At 40.0% G+C, this 9,742-nt stretch overlaps 1 protein-coding gene across 1 annotated transcript in view; it reads left to right on the top strand.

The window, feature by feature from the left end:
- The first annotated feature begins 1,224 nt into the window (after positions 1 to 1,224).
- The window catches only part of LOC122925551 (chromaffin granule amine transporter-like), a 121,025-nt gene continuing 112,507 nt past the window's right edge, over positions 1,225 to 9,742 (top strand). The window contains exons 1-4 of the mRNA XM_044276909.1: positions 1,225 to 1,339; positions 3,980 to 4,295; positions 4,390 to 4,448; positions 5,278 to 5,361. Coding sequence (XP_044132844.1) covers positions 1,225 to 1,339; positions 3,980 to 4,295; positions 4,390 to 4,448; positions 5,278 to 5,361 — 574 coding nt within the window. The remainder of the gene's footprint in view (positions 1,340 to 3,979; positions 4,296 to 4,389; positions 4,449 to 5,277; positions 5,362 to 9,742) is intronic.

The raw sequence follows: 9,742 nt of genomic DNA, 5'->3' as shown, positions 1-9,742 counted from the left end.
CTGCTTTGTCACTGAGCTTACCTTACATTACAAAATGAATCTTAAAAGGCATATTATCTTTTTCTGCTTCTGTGAACACAAAATATAACAGTTATATGACATCCAAAACATAATGTCACAGTAAATAACTCTGCTTTTGTCTTTAACACATAAACATAGGAACTGTATTAAGACTATTGGCAGGTCTAGCTGTATACACTTATAAGCTATACTAGCAACCTAGGACAGGTCCTAGCTGGCCAGCTACACCACACCCATAGATAAACTCCTTAAGGGAGTTCAAAATGGAAGACATTCCATTCTTCTGGCACCTTTGGTGCTCCTCCCAAGTGGCTAGGTTTATTAAAAGGTGTACACCAGAAGCAGCTCTACCAATTTAAAAGGTACATGTCCATCAGAAATGCATATTTAAAAAAAAAAACCAGAATATTCATAGAAACAAGTTTTAGAATTTTTGGCAGTTTTTTTTTCTTTTTAATTTTGCCAGTACTATGCCATTGAAAATTAAATACAAAACATTGCTCTACTGCAGCAGTCAGCACAAAGGACAACACCTCCATTATTGATAGTTAATCCATTGTCAGTTTACTGCTGATGTGAGGGGAAGATGTTATCTGATGGGTAATCCGCATGATAATAGGTGTATAAAATGTATAACAGTATGAAAGCTCTATTGCTCTCTTGATAGGTCTAGCTAAAGATGCCCACAGAAGAGCAGTGCATTGATTTGTGAAATGTGTGATGCTCTAACTGAGTCAGTATAGGGGGTTGTCTCTGGTCGAAATGATAGTGTGAATGAGAGCGTTAATGGAGACTAAATGTTCAAGCAAGGAGGTGCCAATTGAATATATAGTTGATCTACATATGTTGAGATATATGTTGATCGGCACTTGTTTAGCTCCATATACAGTCTGCTTCCCCACTGTAGGCAGGCGAGTCTGTGAGGAGACAGACCATCCAGTCATTGACTAGCGACAACTTTGGGGGACCTTCAAATGCCTTTGTGGAGAGCTGTGTGAGGCTGGTGTAGGAGACAAAAATACTGCATTGGAACAAAAACTGCCAATCAGTGTGTGTGAACCTCAGTTCCTGTGTGAGGAGAACATACTTTGATACACCAAGTAAACCCAAGTAAAAATGTAATTTTGAACAAAGCCCAGCAGAGTCATTTATTTTAATATTTAATGCTTTCTTCTCTTTTTGAAGGATGATTCCTGTGGTGCCATGATGGAGTGCAGCCCGTGCAGGTGGCTTAAAGAAAAGAGGGGCTCCAGAGAGGTGGTCCTTGTGGTAGTTTTTGTAGCTCTACTCGTGGATAATATGCTTTACACAGTAGTTGGTATGTCTGCCTATCAAGATGTTACACATATTAATTAAAAAGGTCCCCATATTAAGTACTTATGGATATCCACCTCCTTATCTGACGGTCATGATAACTGTCCATAGATGGTTGGCACCAGGTCCAGCCTGCATTTCAGATCAGTGGGCCTCTGAGCTACAAGACTTGTAATGATTGTCATGATAAAGAAGTATAAAGGACCAGAGTAGGCAGCCATATAGGGTCATATCAACACTTTCCTGTAGAGTAACATAGTAACATAGTACATAAGGCCGAAAAAAGACATTTGTCCATCCAGTTCGGCCTGTTATCCTGTAAGTTGATCTAAAGGAAGGCAAAAAAAAAAAAAACTGTGAGGTATAAGCCAATTTTCCCCACTTTAGTGGGATAAAAAATTCCTTCCCGACTCCAATCAGGCAATCAGAATAACTCCCTAGATCAACGACCCCTCTCTAGTAGCTATAGCCTGTAATATTATTACACTCCAGAAATACATCCAGGCCCCTCTTGAATTCCTTTATTGTACTCACCATCACCACCTCCTCAGGCAGAGAGTTCCATAGTCTCACTGCTCTTACAGTAAAGAATCCTCTTCTATGTTTGTGTACAAACCTTCTTTCCTCCAGACGCAGAGGATGTCCCCTCGTCCTAGTCACAGTCCTGGGGATAAATAGATGATGGGATAGATCTCTGTACTGACCCCTGACATATTTATACATAGTAATTAGATCTCCCCTCAGTCGTCTTTTTTCTAAAGTTAATAACCCGAATTTTGATAATCTTTCAGGGTACTGTAGTTGACCCATTCCAGTTATTACTTTAGTTGCCCTCCTCTGGACCTTCTCCAGCTCTGCTATGTCTGCCTTGTTTACAGGAGCCCAGAACTGTACACAGTACTCCATGTGTGGTCTGACTAGCAATTTGTAAAGTGGTAGGACTATGTTCTCATCACGGGAATCTATGCCCCTTCTGATGCAACCCGTTATCGTATTGCCCTTGGCAGCAGCTGCCTGATACTGGTTTTTTGCAGCTTAGTTTGCTGTTTATTAAAATTCTTAGATCCTTTTCCATGTCAGTGTTACCGAGTGTTTTACCATTTAGTATGTACGGGTGACTTGCATTATTCCTTCCCATGTGCATAACTTTACATTTGTCAGTGTTAAACCTCATCTGCCACTTATCTGCCCAAGCCTCCAATCTATCCAGATCACTCTGTAGTAGTATACTGTCCTCTTTAGTGTTAATTACTTTGCAGTTTAGCGTCATCTGCGAAAATTTATACTTTACTATGCAAGCCTTCTACAAGATCATTAATAAATATATTGAAGAGAATAGGGCCCAATACTGACCCGTGAGGTACCCCACTAGTGACAGTGACCCAATCTGAGTGTGTATTGTTAATAACCACCCTCTGTTTTCTATCTTTGAGACAGTTACTTACCCACATACAGATGTTTTCTCCTAGTCTGAGCATTCTCATTTTATATACTAACCATTTATGTGGTACAGTGTCAAATGCTTTGGAGAAGTCCAGATATACGACATCCATTGATTCACCGCTGTCAAGTCTAGAACTTACCTCCTCATAGAAACTGATTAAATTAGTTTGGCCATGACCGATCCCTCACGAAGCCATGCTGATATGGCGTTATTTGCTTATTTCCGTTGAGATGCTCTAACATAGCATCTCTCAGAAAACCTTCAAACAGTTTACCCACAACAGATGTTAAACTTACCGGCCTATAGTTTCCAGGCTCTGTTTTTGGACCCTTTTTGAATATTGGCACCACATTTGCCATGCGCCAATCCTGTGGGACATTCCCTGTCAGTATAGAGTCTGCAAATATCAGAAATAAGGGTCTGGCTATGACATTACTTAATTCCCTTAGGATACGGGGGTGTATGCCATCCGGTCCTGGCGATTTGTCTATTTTAATCTTTTTAAGTCGCTGATGTACTTCTTCCTAAGTCAGACAGGACACTTGTAATGGGGAATTTATTTTTACATTCTGCATTTCATCTGACAGTTTATTTTCCTCAGTGAATACATTGGAGAAAAAAATATATTTAACAGCTTTGCTTTCTCCTCATCGCTCTCTGCGACTCCCCCCTCATTACTCTTTAAAGGGCCGACACCTTCACATTTATACTTTTTAACATTTATATAATTAATTTAAAGGGGTATCCTCATCTTATATATCTCTAGGATAAGCCATTGCATTATGACCAATGGTAGTATGACCTGTAGAACCCCCCAAGATTCTAAGACTGAAGATACCACAGCTCTGAATCAGCCCTATGACCCCTATACTATTTTCCCTGCACCCTGGTGCTCCTGGCCACCTGGCTATGCATTGAACAGCAGCTGGCTCCATTTAATTGAATAAAGCTTTTCTGCAGTTCTCTGCACAGAGAGTAACTGGAAGCTATGATAGCATGGCCTACCAGTTGCACCTACTGTGACTGTGTGGGGGACAGGTAGACTTTGATGTGCCCCTGATTATTGAGAACTCCTAGTCCTGTGTGGACTCATAGGTCAGAGTCAGACTTTTATTTATAACAATTGTATTATGTTCATCTTCTTATTGACATATTGGTTATTCACATATTTATTACTAACAAATACTCATCTCTGTCTAGTTCCCATCATTCCAAGTTTCCTCTACGGAAAAGAATATCAGAATGGAAACACAACTGGGGGCCTGATAGTTTTATCTTCTGCTTCCAAAGCGTCATTTGCCTCAATTTACTCTTTGTATGACAATGCCATCATGTTAAGTGACCAATCAAATTATCAAAGGATTGATAATATGACCCAGGAGGCCCCCAACAATTCCAGCTGCAACATGGAAATGAGTATCCTACAACAAGAGAACCTCCAAGTGGGTCTTCTAGTTGCATCCAAAGCAATAATACAATTTGTATTCAATCCCATAGTAGGACTCATTACTAACAGGTACAGTACATGGTAGTACACGATCCAAAAAACTCTATACTACATTTGCTTAGTTATTTCCTTTGTGTTCTAAAGCTTTTTCTTATTCTTCTAGGATTGGATATGATATACCACTGTTTGTTGGGTTTATTGTCCTCTTCCTGTCTACTTTCAGTGAGTTATGCATTTATCTATTTAATTTCCACAAACCTCCTAAAAATGGAAATTGTATGAATCATTTTAGAGCAATGATATAAATAGGAGTTGTGTAATGCATAATTTCACCTGTGGGAGTGCTGCAGGCAAATTCAATACTTGCTGCTGGATGTGCAGTGGCCGTGTTTTGGGTTGCCCCAATACTACGCTGGGTCCCGCTGCTTTCTGGAAAAGATGATAAGACGTGGTGTACCTCAATGTGAAATAACTCCAGAGAGTCAGGGATTGCATTAAACCAGCTTTCTTCTTTACTGAAGGAACTCAACTGCACACTTCCAGGCAGGCCACTAAGCTGGATTCTCCAGTCTCCTCCTCGGCAGAAAAAGGTTTGATACTGAGGAAATGCCTGAGCTAGCTGTCCCTTTCTCTCAGATAGCTGGTAACCTGGCCAAAGTCTGGTGACCCAGACTTTGGCAAACCTGAGCTGCACTTCCCCTCTTTATAGTCCCATAGCAGTCCTTATTGAACACACCATAACAAAGGGGAAGATGGCAGAGGGTGCTTGTTTTATAAAACATCCCTGGAAGTAGGTGTGGAGTAAATAGGGTTGCCCAACATTAGAATAAAACATATGAACCTTTTTTTCCAGAAACAGTACCACTCTTGCCCATTGGACAAGTCTGATATTGCAACCGCCTCATTAAAATGGATGTGGATCAGAAACAGCCTATGGAAATAAATTGTTTCTGGAAGAACATCCCCCTTCACCACAAGAAAACATCCCCCTTATCTCATCTACCAGTCAGGAGTATCAGTAAACTGTTGTTTCATCTTCTGTCTCTGCCAGTTTTTGCATTTGCCGACTCATATTGGCTGATGTTCTTCGCAAGATCGGTGCAGGGAGTTGGATCCTCATTATCCAGTGTTGCAGGTGAAATTTTTTTTTTTGCTTACTGATAACTGATAACCTATAGTCTAATGTAAATGCTCCTTAAAGAGTAACTAAACCTTTATATAAACTTTTAATATGTTCTTCCTAATGCCCTAATAAAACAATTTCTAATATACTTTATGAATTTTCTATTTTTACTACATTTTTTCCTACCTCACCATTCACTGTGCGTTTAAAACTCTGTTCTCTGTACACAGCTGACAGTTCGGCAGGCTACAGAGAACAGAGTTTTAAGCGCACCAGTGAATGGTGAGCTTTAGGTAAGAAAAATTGTAGTAAAAATAGAAAATTCATAAAGTATATTAGAGATAGTTTTATTAGGGCATTAGGGAGAACATATTAAACGTATATATAAAGGTTTAGTTACTCTTTAACCCCTTAAGGACCTTGCCATTTTTCACCTTAAGGACCAGGCCATTTTATTGTGTCACTTTATGTGGTGATAACTTTAAAACGCTTTTACTTATCCAAGCCATTCTGAGATTGTTTTCTCGTCACATATTGTATTTCATGACAGTGGTAAATTTGAGTCCAAATATTTCATTTTTATTTATAAAAAATACAAAAGTTACCAAACATTTAGAAAAATTAGCAAATTTGCTAATTTCAGTTCTCTACTTTCAAAATAGACAGTAATATTTCCAAAAATAGTCATTACTTTACATTCCCCATATGTCTGCTTCATGTTTGGATCATTTTGTATAATTACATTTTTATTTTTTTTTTGGGGGGGGGGGGGATGTCTTAGAAGTTTAGAAGCAAATCTTGAAATTTTTCTGAAAATTTCCAAAGCCCACTTTTTAAGGACCAGTTCAGGTCTGAAGTCACTTTTTTTGTCATCTGTGTTTTTATTGTTTTGGATAGCTAAAAGAAGATATCCAATATCATCATGACAAAATACAAACATACCCCATTTGGGGTCATGAACATCAGTGAATAACATGACACATTAACGATACAGCATATGACTAGTATTACCTCATGCTAAGTTACATATCCTGTTGACATCCTGATGGGTAACAAACTTGTTTTTATAACCATAACCGTAGACTAGCCTATAGGTTTAGTATGCCCATAAGAGAGGATATACTTAGGCTAGTGTGGGGGGGGGGGGGGTATTTCAGGAAACTATTTCACTAAGTATTCAGGAGGAAAGATTAGCACGAGTTTCTCTGCAATATGATGATTTCAGCCAAGCATCCCAGTTTTTGAGAAACTTATGATGTGTGCGACATGATCTACTGGACATCTCTTCAAACCTACAAATTTGATGTAACATTTTGAGCCATTCGTTAGTAGTGGGGGGAGCAGTATTTAGCCATTTCAGGGGAATTAGAGATTTGGCTGCTGCTAGAAATTGAGTAATCAAGAACAGGGAGTGTTGACTCATCCCCGACAAAGGAGATCCAAGTAAGACCAGAGCCGGAGTCAACGTTAGTTGTGAACTCAAAATTTCTCTTGCTATACGTTCAATTTCAGACCAAAAGGGGCGTATAATTGGGCAGTCCCACCATATATGTGTATGTGTACCAACCATAGAATTACACCTCCAACACTGGCTAGTGAGGGAGAGGCCATGTGCATAAAGAAACTCAGGAGTTTTATACCAGCGAGCAAGAATTTTATAATGTGATTCTTGTAATCGTACACATCTTGAGTGGCCATGGGAATTCTGAAGGATTTGATTTATTTCCATCTCAGTGAAGGAAAGACCCAGCTCCTTATCCCAGGACAAAATATACCCAGGGCCACTCAAGTGTTTCACTTCTCTCAACACCGATAACACCTTAGAGAGCCTCCCAAACCTGGGAACAATAGATTATAGATCTGATTCAAAGTCAGTAAGCTCTCTAAAGGGATAACTGACTTGTAGGAAATCAGCACAACACCTGTTGAAGTGTGAGATATGCAAAAATGTGCGAGAAAAGTTTGGAAGCAATTCTTGTAATTCCATGCAGCCGGGAATCCCTCCACTTGGGAGTAGGTTTGAAACTGTTACGTGTGCTAGTTTGTCCCACATGGGTTTAAAGGTCAGAGATTCTCTACCAACGACCACAGGTATTAGGCTGGAGGGCAATAATGGCGAGATTTTAGGAGCTAGAGAAGACGAAAGTGAGGCCCAGGTATTAGAAGCACCTTTAAAAAGCAGGTTAGAGTCAAGTGGGTTATACTTATTGCGCACTTTAGAGGGAATCCACATATCCCGTAATAAGTCTCCTTTGTAAGCCCTTGCAGACCAGTGGGATATGTTTTGCGGTTCAGCAAATCCAGTCAAATTGATCCATCTTCTCAATTGAATCGCCATATATAATGTTTGTATATCTGGCAAACCTATACCTCCTTTCCCTGAACGTCTAACTAGGAGATCATGTGATAAACGAGGGCGCTTTCTGTTTTACATAGAGAAGAGTGATCTTATTTTGGCAAAGAAGACTTGTGGTAAAGCAATCAGCAGCATTTGCAGTTTATATAAGACCTTGGGAAGAGGTCTGAAGTCACTTTGTGAGACTTACATAATAGAAACCAACCATAAATGACCCCATTTTAGAAACAACACCCCTCAAGGTATTCAAAACTGATTTTTACAAACTTTGTTAACCCTTTAGGTGTTCCACAAGAATTAAAGGAAAATGGAGATAACATTTAAGAATTTCACTTTTTTACCAGATTTTCCATATCAATTAATTTTTTATAGTAACCAAGCAAGGGTTAACAGCCAAACAAAATTCAATATTTATTACCATAATTCTGTAGTTTACAGAAACACCCCATATGTGGTCATAAACTTCTGTACGGGCACATGGCAGGGCGCAGAAGGAAAGGAGTGCTATGTGGTTTTTGGAAGGCAGATTTCACTGGGATAATTTTAAAGGGAACTAATTATATACAATCATTAACTACTAAAAAGTGCCTTAGATGTATTCACTTACTGGTGTGACAGATGGTTACCTCATAATATACACACAAAGATGCCGCATGCTAATGAGCTGTTTCGAGTCCGGCGTGAGGTCATCGAGTCCAGCGTATATTTAATTCAGAGCTATAGCCATTCCCCTGCCCTCCTGCGGCTGATTCCTATGGAAACAAACTGTCATTCAGCAGCAGGTGGGCGGGGAGAGTCAGGAGCTCATGAATATTCAGGACTCATCATTATCAGCTGGAGCTTTTCAATACAAGATGATGGCAGATTGACTGGGTCAATTAAAGAAAGTGACCCAGCATTTTGATAAGTGAATCAGTCACTTATTTATGTTGCCCTTAGTTAGGACACCATAAAACTGGTGACAGGTTCCCTTTAAGTTGCCATGTCACATTTGAAGACCCCCTGATGCACCCATAGAGTAGAAACTCCAAAAAAAGACCCCATTTTGGAAACGACGGGATAAGGTGGTAGTTTTCTTTGGTACCATTTTAGGGTACATATGAATTTTGGTTGCTCTATATTACACTTTTTGTTAGGCAAGGTAACAAAAAATTGGTGTTTTGGCACCATTTTTATTTTTTGTAATTTACAATGTTCATCTGACAGGTTAGGCTACTTTCACACTAGCGTTCGTCGGTCCGCTCGTGAGCTCCGTTTGAAGGAGCTCACGAGCGGACCCGAACGCTTCCGTCCAGCCCTGATGCAGTCTGAATGGATGCGGATCCGCTCAGACTGCATCAGTCTGGCGGCGTTCAGCCTCCGCTCCGCTCGCCTCCGCACGGACAGGCGGACAGCTGAACGCTGCTTGCAGCGTTCGGGTGTCCGCCTGGCCGTGCGGAGGCGTGCGGATCCGTCCAGACTTACAATGTAAGTCAATGGGGACGGATCTGTTTGAAGATGCCACAATATGGCTCAATCTTCAAGCGGATCCGTCCCCCATTGACTTTACATTGAAAGTCTGGACGGATCCGTCCGAGGCTATTTTCACACTTAGCTTTTATATGCTAAAATAATGCAGACGGATCCGTTCTGAACGGAGCCTCCGTCTGCATTAATATGATCGGATCCGTTCAGAACGGATCCGATCAAGCGCAAGTGTGAAAGTAGCCTTAGATCATGTGGTATTTTTATAGAGCAGGTTGTTACAGACGTGACAATACCAAATATAACTGCTGTTTTTGGTTGTTTGTTTCAGTTTTACATAATAAAGCATTTTTGAAAAAAAAAATATTTTTTAGTGACTCCGTATTCTGAAAGCCATATTTTTTGCTTTTTTTGGGGGGGATATTGTCTTAGGTAGGGTCTCATTTTTTGCGGGATGAGATGATGGTTTGATTGGTATGATTTTGTGGTGCATTTGACTTTTTAATCGCTTGGTATTACACTTTTTGTGATGTAAGGTGACAAAAAAAATTTTATTTTTTTTTGCACAGTTTT

This window comes from Bufo gargarizans, chromosome 2 (assembly GCF_014858855.1).
Source record: "Bufo gargarizans isolate SCDJY-AF-19 chromosome 2, ASM1485885v1, whole genome shotgun sequence".
NCBI classification, from domain to species: Eukaryota; Metazoa; Chordata; class Amphibia; order Anura; family Bufonidae; genus Bufo; species Bufo gargarizans.
This window is presented reverse-complemented; position numbering and strand designations above follow the sequence as displayed.